Here is a 22,782-nt window from a genome sequence, read left to right as displayed (position 1 = left end):
CAAAGAGAACAACACAGCAACGCATTTAGACAAGTATAGTAACGCAACTACTTAATAATGCAAAAATGTGTTAGAGTAAGCAGTATCATTTTCCTATAATTGCAACACGATTCTGTCAGTACGAAAATCTATTTTCTTAGTCCAATTTAATTGTTGCTCGTAGTATCCTCATATTGATTAACCATATGTAGGTGGTACATATAGACTATGGAGGGAGAAAGTTACAAATGACAAAGAAAAATTAATATCAACACATACAATTGTATAAAAATACCACAAAGATTATATCTATTAAAGAAATGGGGTGAAGCTCAGGGCCTCATTAAGGCCATTTGGTGTCATTGTTCCCAGTTCCACTATCCATTTGGTTTCCCTTTGAGCCAGAACTTTTTTACATTTCCACCCCTAATGCCACTATGGATGACATCGATACCACGTACCATAAATGTTTAAGGATTTCTCCCACGACAGATTTTAAAATGGCGTGCTATCGTCTTTAAGGAGGTTGTGTCGGCCACCGTCCTCATACCCCATGCCCCCTCACACCAGCCACGCAGCCCCTCTACATACCCCATGCCCTCTCACACCAGCCACACAGTCTCCTGGATACCCTTCTACATACCCCATGCCCTCTCACACCAGCCACACAGCCCCCTGGATGTCCCTCTACATACCCCATGCCTCCTCACACCAGCCACACAGCCCCCTGGATGTCCCTCTACACACCCCATGCCTCCTCACACCACCCACACAGCCCCCTGGATGTCCCTCTACATACCCCATGCCTCCTCACACCACCCACACAGCCCCCTGGATGTCCCTCTACATACCCCATGCCTCCTCACACCAGCCAAACAGCCCCCTGGATGTCCCTCTACATATCCCATGCCTCCTCACACCAGCCACACAGCCCCCTGGATGTCCCTCTACACACCCCATGCCTCCTCACACCACCCACACAGCCCCCTGGATGTCCCTCTACATACCCCATGCCTCCTCACACCACCCACACAGCCCCCTGGATGTCCCTCTACATACCCCATGCCTCCTCACACCAGCCAAACAGCCCCCTGGATGTCCCTCTACATATCCCATGCCTCCTCACACCAGCCACACAGCCCCCTGGAAGTCCCTCTACATACCCCATGCCTCCTCACACCAGCCACACAGCCCCCTGGATGTCCCTCTACATACCCCATGCCTCCTCACACCAGCCACACAGCCCCCTGGATGTCCCTCTACATACCCCATGCCTCCTCACACCAGCCACACAGCCCCCTGGATGTCCCTCTACATACCCCATGCCCCTCACACCAGCCACACAGCCCCCTGGATGTCCATCTACATACCCCATGCCTCCTCACACCAGCCACACAGCCCCCTGGATGTCCCTCTACATACCACATGCCCCTCACACCAGCCATACAGTCCCCTGGATGTCCCTCTACATACCCCATGCCCCTCACACCAGCCACACAGCCCCCTGGATGTCCCTCTACATACCCCATGCCCCTCACACCAGCCACACAGCCCCCTGGATGTCCCTCTACATACCCCATGCCTCCTCACACCAGCCACACAGCCCCCTGGATGTCCCTCTACACACCCCATGCCTCCTCACACCACCCACACAGCCCCCTGGATGTCCCTCTACATACCCCATGCCTCCTCACACCACCCACACAGCCCCCTGGATGTCCCTCTACATACCCCATGCCTCCTCACACCACCCACAGCCCCCTGGATGTCCCTCTACATACCCCATGCCCTCTCACACCACCCACAGCCCCCTGGATGTCCCTCTACATACCCCATGCCTCCTCACACCAGCCAAACAGCCCCCTGGATGTCCCTCTACATATCCCATGCCTCCTCACACCAGCCACACAGCCCCCTGGAAGTCCCTCTACATACCCCATGCCTCCTCACACCAGCCACACAGCCCCCTGGATGTCCCTCTACATACCCCATGCCTCCTCACACCAGCCACGCAGCCCCTCTACATACCCCATGCCCTCTCACACCAGCCACGCAGTCTCCTGGATACCCTTCTACATACCCCATGCCCTCTCACACCAGCCACACAGCCCCCTGGATGTCCCTCTACATACCCCATGCCTCCTCACACCAGCCACACAGCCCCCTGGATGTCCCTCTACACACCCCATGCCTCCTCACACCACCCACACAGCCCCCTGGATGTCCCTCTACATACCCCATGCCTCCTCACACCACCCACACAGCCCCCTGGATGTCCCTCTACATACCCCATGCCTCCTCACACCACCCACAGCCCCCTGGATGTCCCTCTACATACCCCATGCCCTCTCACACCACCCACAGCCCCCTGGATGTCCCTCTACATACCCCATGCCTCCTCACACCAGCCAAACAGCCCCCTGGATGTCCCTCTACATATCCCATGCCTCCTCACACCAGCCACACAGCCCCCTGGAAGTCCCTCTACATACCCCATGCCTCCTCACACCAGCCACACAGCCCCCTGGATGTCCCTCTACATACCCCATGCCTCCTCACACCAGCCACACAGCCCCCTGGATGTCCCTCTACATACCCCATGCCTCCTCACACCAGCCACACAGCCCCCTGGATGTCCCTCTACATACCCCATGCCCCTCACACCAGCCACACAGCCCCCTGGATGTCCATCTACATACCCCATGCCTCCTCACACCAGCCACACAGCCCCCTGGATGTCCCTCTACATACCACATGCCCCTCACACCAGCCATACAGTCCCCTGGATGTCCCTCTACATACCACATGCCCCTCACACCAGCCACACAGCCCCCTGGATGTCCATCTACATACCCCATGCCCCTCACACCAGCCACACAGCCCCCTGGATGTCCCTCTACATACCCCATGCCCCTCACACCAGCCACACAGCCCCCTGGATGTCCCTCTACATACCCCATGCCTCCTCACACCAGCCACACAGCCCCCTGGATGTCCCTCTACATACCACATGCCCCTCACACCAGCCACACAGTCCCCTGGATGTCCCTCTACATACCACATGCCCATCACACCTGCCACACAGCCCCCTGGATGCCCCTCTACATACCCCATGCCTCCTCACACCAGCCACACAGCCCCCTGGATGCCCCTCTACATACCCCATGCCTCCTCACACCAGCCACACAGCCCCCTGGATGTCCCTCTACATACCCCATGCCTCCTCACACCAGCCACACAGCCCCCTGGATGTCCCTCTACATACCCCATGCCTCCTCACACCAGCCACACAGCCCCCTGGATGTCCCTCTACATACCCCATGCCTCCTCACACCAGCCACACAGCCCCCTGGATGTCCCTCTACATACCCCATGCCTCCTCACACCAGCCACACAGCCCCCTGGATGTCCCTCTACATACCCCATGCCTCCTCACACCAGCCACACAGCCCCCTGGATGTCCCTCTACATACCCCATGCCCCTCACACCAGCCACACAGCCCCCTGGATGTCCATCTACATACCCCATGCCTCCTCACACCAGCCACACAGCCCCCTGGATGTCCCTCTACATACCACATGCCCCTCACACCAGCCATACAGTCCCCTGGATGTCCCTCTACATACCACATGCCCCTCACACCAGCCACACAGCCCCCTGGATGTCCCTCTACATACCCCATGCCTCCTCACACCAGCCACACAGCCCCCTGGATGTCCCTCTACATACCACATGCCCCTCACACCAGCCACACAGCCCCCTGGATGTCCCTCTACATATCCCATGCCCCTCACACCAGCCACACAGCCCCCCGGATGTCCCTCTACACACCCCATGCCTCCTCACACCACCCACACAGCCCCTGGATGTCCCTTTACATACCCCATGCCTCCTCACACCAGCCACACAGCCCCCTGGATGTCCCTCTACATACCCCATGCCTCCTCACACCACCCACACAGCCCCCTGGATGTCCCTCTACATACCCCATGCCTCCTCACACCAGCCACACAGCCCCCCGGATGTCCCTCTACATACCCCATGCCCCCTCACACCAGCCCCCTTTATGCCTCCACAGCATTTATTCCCATGGTCAGCTCCCCCCACCTCAGTCCTCACAGCACAACGCTGAACACGAGCTCCTCATCACCATCCTCCGGTCCCGGCACAATGTGCACTGCTACAGCTGCAGGTGGAAGAGCGTCCACTGGACTGAGAAGCCCCGCCCCTTCCGGTGACGTCATCTTAGAATGAAATCACTCCTCCCCCTCAAGAGATCAACTCCAATCTAGACGCTACCGTGGAGGTATGTGGAGACCCCTTTACTGGCAGCAGGGGGCATTAACCCCTTCAGCACGGAGACTCTTTGGGGTCTTGTGTTGCCCCTTTATAAGAATCATAAGGTTTCTGTTCTGTTTCCTGTAATAGATACATACGACCCAACCAGGGGCGGACACAGACTGTAGTGGGCCCCTGTGCAAGAAATTTTGGGGGGCCCCCCCTGCCCTTCATAAGGCAACAAAGTTATGTAAACATAACCCCCCATGTGCATCTCTCACCCCCCCATGTGCAGCTCTCATCCCACCCATGTGCAGCTCTCACCCCCCGTGCATCTCTCATCCCCCCCATGTGCATCTCTCATCCCCCCCATGTGCATCTCTCATCCCCCTCCGTGCATCTCTCATCCCCCCCATGTGCATCTCTCATCCCCCCCATGTGCATCTCTCATCCCCCCCATGTGCATCTCTCATCCCCCCCCCATGTGCATCTCTCATCCCCCCCCATGTGCATCTCTCATCCCCCCCCCAGTGCATCTCTCATCCCCCCCCCATGTGCATCTCTCACCCCCCCATGTGCATCTCTCATCCCCCCCCATGTGCATCTCTGATTCCCCCCACTCCTAGTTAATTAATTGTATTTAAAAAAAATAAAACTTGTTATACTGACCCCCATGCAATCCCTGCAGAATCCTGGCGCTCGTCCACGTCGCTGCCACCAGGTTCTCCTGACGTTCGGCCATGTGACGGCGCCACATACATAGCCATCAGCTTTTGTTTTGGCCAAAAGATTTTTAAAGCCGCCACCACGATAAGGTAGACTCTTCTGGGCGGGCCCTACTCTAACCTATTAAAATTTTCTTAAAATATCCAATACTCTTTTTAGATATATTTTTATTTAGTTTTCTTTAAGGGAATGTGTCATATACATTTTTTTTTTAAATGACCAATAATACCACATACAGGGAATACCGCCACACCATGACCAGACCACATATTACCACAACATAGTGACCGAATAATACCACACAGAAGGGAGAAAAACTGCCACACCATGACCAGACCACATATTACCACTACATTACTAATATTACCACCACATTACTAATATTACCATAAGTGTCTTCTCAGGGACGTCGAACGCACGCACTTCACGCGGCGTAAGAAGAATCACCTCTAATTTCCGGGGAGCCGTCCCTCCCACAGAATCTGAGACCATCACCTTGTGAAGCAGGTTTTGCTATTACTTATCCCTTTTATTTTAATAACTGTTGATGCATACATGTAAATTGTCTCCTTTATAATATCTTGTATATATTTTGTAAACACTGCCCACCTTTTGGGAGTAAATCATTAATTATTTACCAGTTTCTTTCTTCTTGTCCTATGTCGAGCAAACACGTTCCTCACCCGCTAATTCACGTTACCTACCAGGTACCCGATCCACCTGTTAAGCGATCGGTGGTGGCAGTATACCAGTATTTATGTGATATTGTGGTTTGAGGGTGGCTGGTCGGAGGTATATATACGTTCCTGGAAGGAACTGGTGGTATATATACGTCCTGTCACATCACGTGCCGCAATAGTCGACATAAATGAGAGCAGCGGCACCCGTGCTTATCCTCTGTCAATACCGTGTTTGACCAGCAGGATAAGGGGGCGCCAGAGAGCTGCAAGGTCTGACCCAAGAGTGGGTGTTGTTTTCGTGACAAATTCTTCTCAGGGACGTCGAACGCACGCACTTCACGCGGCGTAAGAAGAATCACCTCTAATTTCCGGGGAGCCGTCCCTCCCACAGAATCTGAGACCATCACCTTGTGAAGCAGGTTTTGCTATTACTTATCCCTTTTATTTTAATAACTGTTGATGCATACATGTAAATTGTCTCCTTTATAATATCTTGTATATATTTTGTAAACACTGCCCACCTTTTGGGAGTAAATCATTAATTATTTACCAGTTTCTTTCTTCTTGTCCTATGTCGAGCAAACACGTTCCTCACCCGCTAATTCACGTTACCTACCAGGTACCCGATCCACCTGTTAAGCGATCGGTGGTGGCAGTATACCAGTATTTATGTGATATTGTGGTTTGAGGGTGGCTGGTCGGAGGTATATATACGTTCCTGGAAGGAACTGGTGGTATATATACGTCCTGTCACATCACGTGCCGCAATAGTCGACATAAATGAGAGCAGCGGCACCCGTGCTTATCCTCTGTCAATACCGTGTTTGACCAGCAGGATAAGGGGGCGCCAGAGAGCTGCAAGGTCTGACCCAAGAGTGGGTGTTGTTTTCGTGACAAATTACTGAATGAAAGGAGCTGGCATCTCACTCTCTTTGAATCTTCTTTATCATGCTAGGATTAACAGGAAAAAGCAAAAAATTTCAGAATTGCACCTTGCAATGTGGAGATATTACTGTTTGTGCATTTACAATATTCATTGATTTTTGCCATTGAAAAACATGTTTTTCATATACCAGAAATGTTTGAAGCTACTGACTGAATGAAAGGAGCTCACCTCTTCCGACAAGCCTACAACCTGCAGTAAACACCACTGCACGACCAGCTCTACCCTCACCTACTGTATCCTCACCCATCCCTCGTAGACTGTGAGCCCTCGCGGGCAGGGTCCTCGCTCCTCCTGTACCAGTCGCTGACTCGTTTTGTTAAGATTATGTAAATGCTTTTGTTATGTATATCCCTATCACATGTAAAGCGCCATGGAATAAATGGCGCTATAATAATAAATAATAATAATAATAATAAAGTGTCATTATACACGGGAGCTCTATACATGGTATGTATAACGTAAGTGTCCAGGTAATCTAGTGATCACCAGTGAAATTATACACAGGAGCTCTGTATATAGTGTCAGTGTACAGGTAATACAGTGACATTATACACAGGAGCTCTGTATATAGTGTACAGGTAATACAGTGATCATCAGTGACATTATACACAGGAGCTCTGTATATAGTGTCAGTGTACAGGTAATACAGGGATCACCAGTGACATTATACACAGGAGCTCTGTATATAGTGTCAGTGTACAGGTAATACAGTGATCACCAGTGAAATTATACACAGGAGCTCTGTATATAGTGTCAGTGTACAGGTAATACAGTGATCACCAGTGACATTATACACAGGAGCTCTGTATATAGTGTCAGTGTACAGGTAATACAGTGATCACCAGTGACATTATACACAGTGTACATGTAATAGACTGACTCACCGGTGACGTCTCTAGGTGAAGTCCTTCATCTTCGCTTTTCTCCTTCATCCAGCACAGACCGCCATCACTCGTCTCTGCATAAAATAACACAGTTATCTAGAGCACATTCCCCAACTTCTACATTACGCAGCTGAATACAGACGTGCATCCACCATCAATATATGGTTAGTTATTAGGCAACCTACCATTCCAAATATAAATTGTAATCCACCACTGTGCCCCCATTAACTGTAAATAGGCACTTAATATATAATTTAATTAGAACCTCTACTCTTTCCGCCAATTTGTTACCAGTCACACTCCTGCATCCGCAACGCCCCCTACTCTATACTTCCTGCTCCCCGCATTCAATATTTACATGCACCCCCTGCCCCAATTCATTATATCATGTCCGTGCTCTCCCCACCCCATCATCATTTATCATTTACTCTCCCCCACCCCACATTCGTTATGTGCCCCTCTCTCATCCCCCTCCCCCACATGTGCCCCTCTCTCATCCCCCTCCCCCACATGTGCCCCTCTCTCATCCCCCTCCCCCACATGTGCCCCTCTCTCATCCCCCTCCCCCACATGTGCCCCTCTCTCATCCCCCTCCCCCACATGTGCCCCTCTCTCATCCCCCTCCCCCACATGTGCCCCTCTCTCATCCCCCTCCCCCACATGTGCCCCTCTCTCATCCCCCTCCACCACATGTGCATCTCCCATCTCATCCCCCTCCACCACATGTGCATCTCCCATCTCCCCCCCCCCACACACATGTGCATCTCCCATCTCCCCCCCACCACACACATGTGCATCTCCCATCTCCCCCCCACCACACACACACATGTGCATCTCCCATCTCCCCCCCCCACACACACACATGTGCATCTCCCATCTCCCCCCCACACACACACACACACATGTGCATCTCCCATCTCCCCCCCCCCACACACACACACACACATGTGCATCTCCCATCTCCCCCCCCACACACACATACACACACACATGTGCTTCTCCCATCTCTCCACTCCTAGTTAATTGTATTTTAAAAAAAATAAAACTTGTTATACTTACCCCCATGCGATCCCTGCAGAATCCTGGCGCTCGTCCAAATCGCTGACAGCAGGTTCTCCTGACTTCCGGCCATGTGACGGCACCGTCACATGACCGGAAGTCAGGGGAATCATCAAGGCGCTGCTGCAACAGCGCAGCTCAGCGCTGAAATGTCCCGGACCCGGCGCATAGCATGGGGCCCCGGAGAGAGACGCACAAGAGGGGGGCCCCCGAGGGGGCCCCTACCGGCCGGGCCCCATACTGGAGTCAGGGCAGTCATGCCCTGATGGCGGCCCTGCTGGAGGCTGGAGGGGCCCCCTCTCCCTCGGGGCCCCCGTTCAATGAACCGGCTGCACGGGCGGTAGTTCCGCCCCTGGACCCAACTATGGAGACAGGAAGGGAGGAAACGTATTGTTCTCAGAGTACAGGACCCCCACAGTGTAATGCCCCCATTATGCCCCTTATGCAGGATGTATGATGTCCCCACACAGTGTAATGCCCCCATTATGCCCCTTATGCAGGATGTATGATGCCCCCCACAGTGTAATGCCCCCATTATGCCCCTTATGCAGGATGTATGATTCCCCCACACAGTGTAATGCCCCCATTTTGCCCCTTATGCAGGATGTATGATGCCCCCACATAGTGTAATGCCCCCTTTATACCCCTTATACAGTATGTATGATGCCCCCACACAGTGTAATGCCCCCATTATGCCCCTTATGCAGGATGTATGATGCCCCCACATAGTGTAATGCCCCTTATGCAGGATGTATGATGCCCCCACACAGTGTAATACCCCCATTATGCCCCTTATGCAGGATGTATGATGCCCCCACACAGTGTAATGCCCCCATTATACCCCTTATGCAGGATGTATGATGCCCCCACACAGTGTAATACCCCCATTATGCCCCTTATACAGTATGTATGATGCCCCCACACAGTGTAATGCCCCCATTATGCCCCTTATGCAGGATGTATGATTCCCCCACACAGTGTAATGCCCCCATTATGCCCCTTATGCAGGATGTATGATGCCCCCATTATGCCCCTTATGCAGGATGTATGATGCCCCCACAGTGTAATGCCCCCATTATACCCCTTATGCAGTATGTATGATGCCCCCACACAGTGTAATGCCCCCATTATGCCCCTTATGCAGGATGTATGATGCCCCCACAGTGTAATGCCCCCATTATGCCCCTTATGCAGAATGTATGATGCCCCCCACACAGTGTAATGCCCCCATTATGCCCCTTATGCAGGATGTATGATTCCCCCACACAGTGTAGTGCCCCCATTATACCCCTTATGCAGGATGTATGATGCCCCCATTATGCCCCTTATGCAGGATGTATGATGCCCCCACAGTGTAATGCCCCCATTATGCCCCTTATGCAGAATGTATGATGCCCCCCACACAGTGTAATACCCCCATTATGCCCCTTATACAGTATGTATGATGCCCCCACACAGTGTAATGCCCCCATTATGCCCCTTATGCAGGATGTATGATTCCCCCACACAGTGTAATGCCCCCATTATGCCCCTTATGCAGGATGTATGATACCCCCACATAGTGTAATGCCCCCATTATACCCCTTATGCAGGATGTATGATGCCCCCACACAGTGTAATACCCCCATTATGCCCCTTATACAGTATGTATGATGCCCCCACACAGTGTAATGCCCCCATTATGCCCCTTATGCAGGATGTATGATGCCCCCACATAGTGTAATGCCCCCATTATGCCCCTTATGCAGGATGTATGATGCCCCCACACAGTGTAATACCCCCATTATGCCCCTTATGCAGGATGTATGATGCCCCCACACAGTGTAATGCCCCCATTATACCCTTTATGCAGGATGTATGATGCCCCCACACAGTGTAATACCCCCATTATGCCCCTTATACAGTATGTATGATGCCCCCACACAGTGTAATGCCCCCATTATGCCCCTTATTCAGGATGTATGATTCCCCCACACAGTGTAATGCCCCCATTATGCCCCTTATGCAGGATGTATGATGCCCCCATTATGCCCCTTATGCAGGATGTATGATGCCCCCACAGTGTAATGCCCCCATTATACCCCTTATGCAGTATGTATGATGCCCCCACACAGTGTAATGCCCCCATTATGCCCCTTATGCAGGATGTATGATGCCCCCACAGTGTAATGCCCCCATTATGCCCCTTATGCAGAATGTATGATGCCCCCCACACAGTGTAATGCCCCCATTATGCCCCTTATGCAGGATGTATGATTCCCCCACACAGTGTAATGCCCCCATTATACCCCTTATGCAGGATGTATGATGCCCCCACACAGTGTAATGTCCCCATTATGCCCCTTATGCAGGATGTATGATGCCCCCACAGTGTAATGCCCCCATTATGCCCCTTATGCAGGATGTATGTTGCCCCCACACAGTGTAATGCCCCCATTATGCCCCTTATGCAGGATGTATGATGCCCCCACACAGTGTAATGCCCCCATTATTCCCCTTATGCAGGATGTATGATGCCCACAATTTGCCCCTTATGCAGGATGTATGATGCCCCTTATGCAGGATGTATAATGCCCCCACACAGTGTAATGCCCCCATTATGCCCCTTATGCAGGATGTATGATTCCCCCACACAGTGTAATGCCCCCATTATGCCCCTTATGCAGGATGTATGATGCCCCCACACAGTGTAATGCCCCCATTATTCCCCTTATGCAGGATGTATGATGCCCCCATTTTGCCCCTTATGCAGGATGTATGATGCCCCCATTATGCCCCTTATGCAGGATGTATGATGGCCCCCACACAGTGTAATGCCCCCATTATGCCCCTTATGCAGGATGTATGATGCCCCCACACAGTGTAATGCCCCCATTATGCCCCTTATACAGGATGTATGATGCCCCCACACAGTGTAATGCCCCCATTATGCCCCTTATGCAGGATGTATGATGCCCCCCACACAGTGTAATGCCCCCATTATGCCCCTCATGCAGGATGTATGATGCCCCCCACAGTGTAATGCCCCCATTATGCCCCTTATGCTGGATGTATGATGCCCCTAGACAGTGTAATGCCCCCATTATGCCCCTTATGCAGGATGTATGCTGCCCCCCACATAGTGTAATGTCCCCATTATGCCCCTTATGCAGGATGTATGATGCTCCCACACAGTGTAATGCCCCCATTATGCCCCTTATGCTGGATGTATGATGCCCCTAGACAGTGTAATGCCCCCATTATGCCCCTTATACAGGATGTATGATGCCCCCCACACAGTGTAATGCCCCCATTATGCCCCTTATGCAGGATGTATGATGCCCCCCACATAGTGTAATGCCCCCATTATGCCTCTTATGCAGGATGTATGATGCCCCCACACAGTGTAATGCCCCCATTATGCCCCTTATACAGTATGTATGATGCCCCCACACAGTGTAATGCCCCCATTATGCCCCTTATGCAGTATGTATGATGCCCCCACACAGTGTTATGCCCTCATTATGCCCCTTATGCAGTATGTATGATGCCCCACACAGTGTAATGCCCCCATTATACCCCTTATGCAGGGTGTATGATGCCCCCACACAGTGTAATGCCCCCATTATACCCCTTATGCAGGGTGTATGATGCCCCCACACAGTGTAATGCCCCCATTATACCCCTTATGCAGGATGTATGATGCCCCCACACAGTGTAATGCCCCCATTATGCGCATTATACAGGATGTATGATGCCCCCACACAGTGTAATGCCCCTTATGCAGGATGTATGATGCCCCCACACAGTGTAATGCCCCCATTATGCCCCTTATGCAGGATGTATGATGCCCCACACAGTGTAATGCCCCCATTATGCCCCTTATGCAGTATGTATGATGCCCCCACACAGTGTAATGCCCCCATTATGCCCCTTATGCAGTATGTATGATGGCCCCCACACAGTGTAATGCCCCCATTATGCCTCTTATGGAGTATGTATGATGCCCCCACACAGTGTAATGCCCCCATTATGCCCCTTATGCAGTATGTATGATGCCCCTACACAGTGTAATGCCCCTTATGCAGTATGTATGATGCCCCCACACAGTGTAATGCCCCCATTATGCTCCTTATGCAGGATGTATGATGCCCCCCACAGTGTAATGCCCCCATTATTCCCCTTATGCAGCATGTATGATGCCCCCACACAGTGTAATGCCCCCATTATGCCCCTTATACTGTATGTATGATGCCCCACACAATGTAATGCCCCCATTATGCCCCTTATGCAGGATGTATGATGCCCCCACAGTACCGCCTGAGGTTTTACAGTTGGAATAATCCCTCTGCAGTTGGTTTTCCCTTTGCCTGCTCCCCTCCATGTAGACCCTCGAGCATGTATACATGCATGTAGGGGAGCAGCCGGCCTTACTAGATATCGAGGCTTTGTACAGTAATATACGGCCTGAGGATGGTATCAGAGGAATAAGACATTTCTTTAAATCGAGATCAATACAGTGTAGCAGACATAATGACTTCATGAAAGATCTTCTAAAATTCACTCTTACTCATAACTTCTTTCTTTTTGACAGGAAGTACTTCCTCCAGCTCAGGGGTACTGCGATGGGGGACCCCTGTGCCCCCTCATGTGCTAACTTATCCCTGGACTGGTGGGAGGAAAACATAATATTCTTTGATGATTATAAGTGGTGGCATCCATATACTGGGTTATGGTACAAATATATTGACTACATTTTTGTCATCTGGTCGGGGACGACTGAACAATCTTTTTAATTTGTCGGGGAACTGAACATCAGTAGAGTGGGCTTTAGATTTACATCTGAATTTAATTATAATAATAATTTTTATTTTTTTAGCGCCAACTTATTCCACAGCACTTTACAATTTTAGGGGCGGCTTATACCGACAATACAGACTTTACAGAATAAGCTTAACTCAGATGTTAAAAGGAGTGAGGGTCGCAAGCTTACAGTCTATAAGGAAATAGGGGAGACACAAAGGTAAAATGTTGTGATGTAGCAGACATCCCTTTAATGGTTCAGTGTGTTTGAATGACCATGTACCTTCCCCTTTAACTGACTGGTCACATGACCGTGACATCACACAGGTCCTTATGCACACAGTTAAGGTCCTATCTGTGAGTGTGTGTGTGTGCTGCAGTATATATAAACCCTGTGTGATTTGTGACAGGTGTGTTCCGGTGTGTAGGAGTTCCTGTGTGTTGGGAGCTCCTGTGTGGGCACCGTGTGTCAGGCACGAGGCTGTTCCCTGTGTGTGTGTGTGTGTGTGTGTGTGTGTGTGTGTGTGTGTGTGTGTGTGTGTGTGTGTGTGTGGGAACCCTGCTCGTGTGAGGCCTGGTGGACTCCAGTGGAGGTGAAGCCTGGATCCCTCTGTGAGAGTGTGTGGGATGCCAGTAAGCCTCGGAGTGCCACACGAGAGGCCTGGTGGACTCCGGTGGAGGTGAAGCCTGGATCCCTCTGTGAGAGTGTGGGGGATGCCAGTAAGCCTCGGAGTGCCACACAAGCGTCCTGGAGGGTGAAGCCTGGGTATGATATATGTAATAAGCCAGTAAGCCTTGGACGGGAGTAACGGCTGGAGACCACGTGTGGTAAGCCGTGAAGCCACAGTGGTGGCCTATGAAATGGACTATTACAGCTGAAGCCGGCAAAAGGTAATACTCTTGTGTTATGGACATTTGCATGGACATTGTTTAGTACTACCTTGCGGAAGGCTGTAATTGGAGCCAAGTGGGCCGGTCTGCCACTTGGGCTCGTGGACTTTATCAGTGTGTCGGTGAGCCACTAAGATGTACTGAGTGATCAGCAGTTTATGGAGTTAATAAACTGCTGAGTTGAGAAATACCGAAAAATATGGCTGGTGTGTTTGTAAATTGACGCAGCGAAGCGAGTATCCCCCAGGATAATAAGTAGCGCTGCCTTACAATGTATATATATTCTATAATACAGCCTTACTATACTAAATAGGGTAAGTACATAACACTACATGAACTGGCCGCCAGCCAGTATGTGTACTGTACAGACTGAGGCTAATCAGTGCATGGATGGTATGAGCATGATTGTGAAGAAAATTTTAATATGGGCCAAACTGGGACAGTTAGATGAGTGTGTTGAGGTGATAGGTCAGTCTAAAGAAATGGGTTTTTATGGCACGCTTAAAACTTTGGGTATTGGGATTAATCGAATTGTCCTGGGTAGTGCATTCCAAAGAATTGGTGCAACACGCGAGAAATCTTGGAGACGGGAGCGGGAGGTTCGGATTATGGAGGATTTTAGTTTTAAGTCATTGGCAGAACGGAGGGCACTTGAAGGGTGGTAGACTGAGATGAGGGAGGAGATGTAGGGCGGTGCTGAATCGTGGAGCGCTTTGTGGGTGAGAGTGATAAGTTTATATTGAACTCTGTATTGGATGGGTAACCAGTGCAATGACTGGCTCAGGGAAGAGGCATCGGCGTATTAGTTGGTGAGTAATATGATCCTGGCTGCTGCGATCAGGATGGATTGGAGAGGGGAAAGTTTAGAAAGAGGGAGACCAATTAGTAAAGAGTTGCAATAGTCTAGACGAGAATGAATAAGAGCTACAGTAAGAATTTTTGATGAGTCAAAGGTAAGAAAATTTCTGATTCTAGAGATGTTTTTGAGGTGTAGATGACACGAACGAGCGAGTGATTTGATGTGAGGAGTGAAGGAAAGATCTGAATCGAGTATGACCCCAAGACCAACAAGTGGGCTTGTTGCTGGTTGCTGGGGAGTAATGGTGGAGCCACAAACTGAAGTGGCAATATTGGGCACAGGTAGGTTAGTGGAGGGAGGAAATATGAGTAGTTCAGTTTTTGACAGATTCAGTTTTAAATAGAGGGAGGACATAGTGTTCGAGACGGCGGAAAGACAATCACTGGTATTTTGTAATAATGCAGGGGTGTTGTTTGGAGAAGAGGTGTATAATTGGGTTTCATCAGCTTAGAGATGGTACTGAAAACCGAATCTGCTGATTGTTTGTCCAATAGAAGCGGTATATAAGGAAAAAAGAAGGGGGCCTAGGACTGATCCTTGAGGAACCCCGACAATAAGGGGAAGGTGAGAGGAAGAGGAGCCAGCAAAAGATACAGTGAAGGAGCGGTCAAAGAGGTAGATCCACAGTGTCGAATGCTGCAGAGAGATCCAGGAGAATCAGCAGGGAGTAGTGACCATTAGATTTTGCTGTTAGTAGATCATTAGAGACTTTAGTGAGTGCTGTTTCAGTAGAATGTAAAGGGTCAAGAAGGGAGTTATCTGAGAAATAGAGTATTAGACAGGAGTAGACCAGGCGTTCCAGGAGTTTAGAGATAAAAGGAAGATTGGAAACAGGTCTGTAGTTGGCCGTGCAGTTCTGGTCGAGGGATGTTTTTTTAAGTAATGGATGTATGTTGGCGTGTTTAAAAAAGGAGGGGAAAATACCAGATGAGAGGTAGAGGTTGAATATTTTAGTTAGGTGAGTGGTGACAGCTGGAGAAAGGGACTGAAGGAGATGTGAGGGAATAGGGTCACTGGTGCAGGTGGTAGAGCTAGGGGAAGCAAGGAGCCTTGTCACTTCTTCCATGACTGGTTCAAAATCAGAAAATGAGCAAGATGCAGTGTGGGAGGGGGGAGCATGCATAACATTTGGGGATTAGGAGAAAATTTCCTGTCTGTATGGTCAATTTTTTCTTTGAAATAATTGGCCAGATCGTAAGCGCTGAGGTCGGTGGTCGGGCCTTAAGCTGTTTGATTAAGGAGAGAGTGAAAAGTGTCAAACAGGTGTTTTGGCTTATTGGGCCGTGAGATGATGAGGTTGTTAAAGTAGGATTGTTTGGAGAGGTGAAGGGCGGAGTTATAGGTTTTAAGCATGAATTTATAATGGAGGAAATCTTCGGCCAGATTAGATTTTCTCCACAGCCGTTCAGCGCACCTGGAGCACCGCTGGAGAAGACATGTTTACAGCGTGTGCCAGGGTTGTCGCCGTTTGTGCCGAGTTGTACTCTGTGTAGGAGGTGCGGCTTCATCCACGGCGCATAGCAATATCTCGTTATAATGCTTCAGTGCAGAGTCAGGACATGAGAGGGAGGAGATTGGGACCAATGATGTTTGCAACGTTTTCATAAATTTCTGGGTGTTAATGGATTATATATTTCTATAGGTGGGGAAAGTGGGGGTGTCTTGAGCAGGGTGACTGTTCTTGACAGAGAATGAAAGAAGGTTGTGATCAGAGATCGGTAGAGGAGCGTTAGTAAAGTCATGTATTAAACAGAGCCGAGCGAAGATCAGGTCAAGAGTATTTCCATTTTCATGTGTAGGAGAATTAGTAAGCTGTGAAAGGCCGAAGGAGGAAGTTAGCGATAAAAGATGAGTGGCAGATGGGGAGACGGAATCGCCAATTGGGATGTTAAAGTCTCCCATGATGAGGGTGAGGATGTCATAGCATAGAAAGTTTGGAAGCCAAGTGGCAAAATGATCCACAAACTGATGGGAGGGGACGGGAGGGCGATAGACAACCGCCACTCGCAGGGAGAAGGGCCGGTAGAGTCTCACTCTGTGGGCCTCAAAAGAAGGGAAGATAAGTGAGGGTGCTGGGGGGATAACCTGAAAAGTACATTTTATTTAAAGGAGCAGACCAACACCAATTATTACCAGTTGCCGTTCCTGTATGTACTGATCAAGAAAGATTGAAATGGGACCCTAGAGACACTCATCTACCATAAACTTTCAAGCACTAATAAACTATTGAAGTGTGATAACCACCACCCCCATCCCCATACAAAGAGGAAAACCCAAGGGCCAATTTTTATGGTTGAGAAGGTACTGCTCGAATGTCACAGATTTTAATATACAGGCAATAGACCTGAACACCAGATTAAGGGATAAAGGGTACTCATGGTACATTTTCGATTCCGCATCATCGTTTGCAGAAAAATGGGAAAGAGAGACACTCCTGCATACCAATCCAAGAGACCAAGAAGAAGATTGGACTACACGAGTAAGAAAAACGTATGACAAACAGAGTGACCGTATCTTTCATATCCTCAGAAAACACTGGGATATACTTGTGGTCGACCCGGACCTGAGGGTGCTGTGGAATCTACTCCCACAATAACTTTCAGAAAGGGTTGGTCAATTAGTCACCATGCACAGTTTCTATAAAAAAAACTGCACCCAAGGGGACTTGGCTAGATAGAAGAATCTGCGGTTTCTTTAGATCTGGAGAATGTTGTATATGTAATTGGATGAGACCATGTAAATCTTTCTCAAGTTCCTCCATGGTTAAAATCTTTTTCCAGTGGGATTATTCCAACTGTAAAACTTCAGGACAAGTATATATGGCCACATGCACCTGCCCCCTAGAATATGTAGACAAGATCAAGAGGGAGTCTAGGAGGAGAGCAGGGGAGCATTTGGGCAATATATGCCATGGTCGGGAGATCCCATTAGTGAGACACATGAACAGTGCACATCGAGGTGAAACCGGAGACCTCTCCTTTTGTATCATTGTGGTGCTTAAACCCAATGTGAGAGGAGGTGATCACAATAGATGTATCCTCTGAAAGGAAAGTGAGTGGATTGTTAGACTGGATTCACCAGCCCCTAAGGGACTCAATGAGCAAATTTCCTATGCCTGTTTTGTGTGAATACAGCCCCATTCTGGATTATATTTTTGGATTTTATGCTCTACCCATTGCTAGTCAGTTCCCTGTGAATAGGGTTCACATATTGTTGTACTTCACCGAGATATCTGAGCTTCTATATCAGAATTATTACTTATCAATTATATTCCACTCATACTATTTCGTCATTGACAAGTGTGGTGATCCCTGTGTACCTCCAATTGTGCAATAGAGGTCAAATTTGACCATTTAGGAATATACTGTGGGCCACCATCCCATATTTTTGTAGTGATAAAGTAGATCTACATGCCTATTACATGATGGGAGGATGTGCAGTACTTGTTTTTAGTCTCCCATGATGCTGATCTCAGAGATAGGATTTTTCTATGTTGGTGGTATGCAATCCATTACCATATGCGATCCGGCGTGGAACGCATGCTTCCGGACATGCGCATGCGCAGATAGGAGACCATGATGCCCTCCGGCATGGAACGCACATGTCCGGGAACGTTTGAGCTTTCTGCCCGCCCGTTGTTTTGTGCTGGATTGTGGGACGTTCTTGAGAATTTATTTTTGTTCCATCTTTCTTTAGTTGATCCCACTGATGCATCAGATAAGTCCTCAGAGAATTATAATTAGAGGAACCCATGGACACATTAGGATTTGTGAAGCTGACCTCCGCTCTCCTCTATTTCCTTTGAATTTATTGTGTGACCTGTATTTCAGAACAGTAGCTCCTGGTTTGTTTCATTTCCATGTGTAAATTGAATTTGACTCGTAGTCTTTGATATCTCTCTCAAACGTAGTTTTTTTGATGTCTGAGATGGCATCCTCCAGACTTTGTAAATTCTTTTGCATATTTTGTTTGAGCTTTGGATCCAAAAAGGCTTCTACACCAGTCGGAATAAGCAAGAAACAAATATCAAGCACAATGTAACTTGGTTATCCTATAAGGGGTTTTTTAAATGTGGCCATACACCCTGTAAAGCATGCAACTATGTTAATAAAACCAACACATTTGAAGAAAACCTAATGGTACACCAATTTCCAATACTCAATTTCATCAATTGTAACACTATAGGGGGTCATTTATTTAATAGAGTGTATAGAGAGTTAACTACAATACGTGGGATGCTCGTCAGGTCCGCTAAAAAAATGTATTAGAAGACATTAATCTATTAAGATATTTGGCAGTCGGCACCACACAATCTAAATCACTGAAATATGATACGGGGTGCAATGGTAACTGTGCAACAAAGCACATAAAGAAGTAGGTAGAGAAAAGCTTGCACAGTGAGATAATGCACATCCAAAAATAATAAGAATTACTACAAATAATAAATACAATAGCAACTTTATTTCATGTAGGGACACACAAGTGGTTAAAAAACATACGACCCCTGACGAAGCTACTGTAGTAGCGATACACGTAGGGCAGGCATAGATACCTATGGAGGGAGTCCACTGCAGAGAGGTAAGCCCTACGCATATCGCTACTACAGTAGCTTCGTCAGGGGCTGTATTTCTCTTGCTGATCAAAAAGGTCATAGCATTTGTATAACCCTGAATGCTGAATTCTATTCGTTTGGAAGCAATCATGCTTACTGTGCTAATGACAAATTGTACTAAGTCAGCTGAAAGTTTATTTACAACAGCCCCTGTGATACCAACTATGTAAATAGATTAGCTCAAACAATGATAGGTGATACCTGCACCTTTACCTGGGCTTTATGACCTCACACAGATGTAAATATAAACAGGGGTGTCTGTAGTGCTGTAGACAGAATGAAATTTGGGACAGAGAATCACGGAACATCAGAAGGACTTTGGAAGGAGAATGGGAGACATCCTTCAGGAAAGTAGATGGATTGCATGGCATCTAAAGAGACACAGATTTGTATTCTACATGATTCTAGTCTAAGGGTATCAGCCCTCACTGGAAAGTTTCAGATCTGCTCCATTAACCATCAGAGAGACCATGGATACTTTTGAGAAGTCCAGGAGAGGACGGAAAAGTCACTTGGCCCCATGGATATGCTGTTTTGGTGTTACTAGGAGGGACCCACCGGTCACCTAGAACCCATGGAGACATTTGGAGTTGCCAGGAGGCACCCACCGGTCGTCTGGTCCCATGGAAACTCTCGGAGAGGTCAGGATGGGACCATCGGGTCTCCTGGTCTTGTATCTCGATGGACTGTTGACTTCCTAAGCTTGCCGCTACCTTCTCTCTGTGGGGGCCAGCCAGAAGCGGAGGGCCACTGGTTGAGGTAGTAGGCCCTGGAAGTCTCCAAAATCGCAGCTGTTCTATCCCAGGCGGGCGGAGATGGAAGGATGAGACTGTGTAATGTTGTACCATCTTAGGTATTTGCTGGACTGTTCTGTATGTTTAATGTCCACTTTGTGGTTCAATAAAGTATTGCCACTCACTCTAAAGTTTTACCATCACCCTATGTTGTTTGAGTAGCGTTACGCCAACAGAAGACCCTGGGTCTTCACAGTCCCTGACCAGGGCGGCTCATGCTGTATTCTTCAGACAAGGTGCATTAAATAAACAGTGAGCCGACCTCCCTCTCCATTTTCTCATTATATGCATGTTTTCCTTATAGTGACAAATATTTATTTTTGCTAAAACTGTGATATTTTCACTTTAAAACTTTTTTAAACCTTTTTTATAAACTTTTTAAAATAACTCTCATTAGTGCGATCATACAACACAGAAGCCTTTGATTGCTCAGGTGATGCACTGTACTACTGTAGTGCCGTGTATTATCACTGCCTGACAGTGTAATACTAACTGCCCCATACACATGAGATAAGTGTTGGCTGAACGATCATTTGGCAGACAGCTATCTCTCCAGACTCCCCCATACACAAATATTCCAGCTTTCCTGTGGTTTGTATGACTGACTGCATCTGTAGGGAGGTCCCCAAATACATTATATAGTCGACCAAAATCAGTGCTTCCATGTAACTTTAGTCTAATGTTTATGGAGGCGTTAAAAAGTAAGTTATGGAACGTTGCCTCTGGCCCGGCCTAATAGACTTTTGTACATTACAGGCCCAGTACTTGGGAGAGGAGGGCATTCAGCTGAACTCTGTCACACCTTCTTAGATGCAATGTTTGCTTTTTGCAGGAGCAAGTGGTTAAACTGCCAGGGATTTTATTGCAGCCGCACCTGTGCCATCCCTGAGGTGTACATCTATGTTCTGGTGCCCAAAAGAGTTCATAACATGTTAAAAAATTACAAAATGTGTCTTGTGCTTTTTGCATGTTTTTTCTTTTTACAAGAATTGTTGGTGCAAATTTTCTTTTCAAACCTTTTAATATCTGCTTTTTTTCTGTTTTTTTTTCTTGTAATATAGGAAAGCCTAAGGCTAGAAATGAAACCCATAATAACACTGTACATGTAGACTTTAGTATCAAATAATTTCTGTCTGCGGCATTTGTGAAAACAAAACAGCTTTTATAAAAGCCTCAAACTTCTGTGTGTGAATCAGACCTGAGATCTAACTTGATAGAAGATTACAGTTCGGGGAAGACTGGAAACATTCATACAGACGGCCAGTGGTGATGTAGTCAGTGACGGACTGTCTCCAAATATGGTTTTAGAGCTGTAGTAGAAGATGTTTCCTCATCATGAAGTAGTTATTTCTCATGTCACGTGAAATAAATATCTCCTGCAGTACTGCTAATGCCAATTCCAGTGACAGAAAATGAGACGAGAATTAGCGTTATGGAAGGTGAGTCTACGAGAAACATATTCAGCTGCAGACTTTGAGGAAGAAATTGATTGTTGTCTGTGGCCTAAAATATATAGGTTTTATTACTAGATGTAAAGAAAAAACTAAATAAAAAAAAATAAATCTCCTCATATGTTTCCCCTTATTATCTTCAGTAGTTGCATTATTACACAGGATTTTTATGATGTTACATCGGCTCATCTTCTCGTTCAGGTCTCTACAATACCGGATCCTCTCAGTGAAGATCGTCTATATAAGAAAATTTTCCTGATTTACCTATCAAAGATGGATATGGACAGGGACAAGATGGTGGAGAGGATATTACACCTCACACTAGAGATCCTCTTCCGGCTTACTGGAGAGGTGAGAGATTCTGATGACGTCACATTACATCATTCTTATCTATGGGAATAACAGATGGACAGAACTGGAGAGGTGAGGACTCTGGAAATGTCTGTAGTGAGATTTATTAATGTGTCTCTCCATAACCAGAGATTAATCACAGGGCCTCCACCTCACCCCCTGATACATGAGGACATCAATGACCAGATCCTAGAACTCGCCTACAAGATGATTGAGCTGCTGACTGGAGAGGTGACACTGCTGGGAATGCTGGGACATTATACAGTAACACTATGAAGGGATCGGGGAGATGACTGTATCATTGTATGTGTCAGGTTCCTATACGGTGTCAGGATGTCGCCGTCTATTTCTCCATGGAGGAGTGGGAGTATTTAGAAGGACGCAAAGATCTGTACAAGGACATCATGATGGAGGTTCCTCAGCCCCTCACATCAGGTAATAGACAGGACTAAATACACACGACCTATAATTATCTGTATGTAAAGAATG

At 48.1% G+C, this 22,782-nt stretch overlaps 1 protein-coding gene across 1 annotated transcript; it reads left to right on the top strand.

The window, feature by feature from the left end:
* The first annotated feature begins 4,208 nt into the window (after positions 1-4,208).
* Positions 4,209-22,745, top strand: LOC141240306 (gastrula zinc finger protein XlCGF66.1-like). Its single transcript, XM_073668636.1, has 5 exons — positions 4,209-4,286; positions 21,553-21,930; positions 22,144-22,293; positions 22,423-22,524; positions 22,608-22,745. Exons 2-5 carry the CDS (start codon positions 21,904-21,906, stop codon positions 22,743-22,745), a joined length of 417 nt encoding a protein of 138 aa, XP_073524737.1. The 5' UTR covers positions 4,209-4,286; positions 21,553-21,903.
* Positions 22,746-22,782: the final 37 nt, after the last annotated feature.

This window comes from Phyllobates terribilis, unplaced genomic scaffold, assembly GCF_046119375.1.
Source record: "Phyllobates terribilis strain yellow unplaced genomic scaffold, ASM4611937v1 Scaffold_831__1_contigs__length_621364, whole genome shotgun sequence".
NCBI lineage: Eukaryota > Metazoa > Chordata > Amphibia > Anura > Dendrobatidae > Phyllobates > Phyllobates terribilis.
The sequence above is the reverse complement of the archived record's forward strand: the minus strand, read 5'-3'. Positions and strand labels throughout refer to the sequence as shown.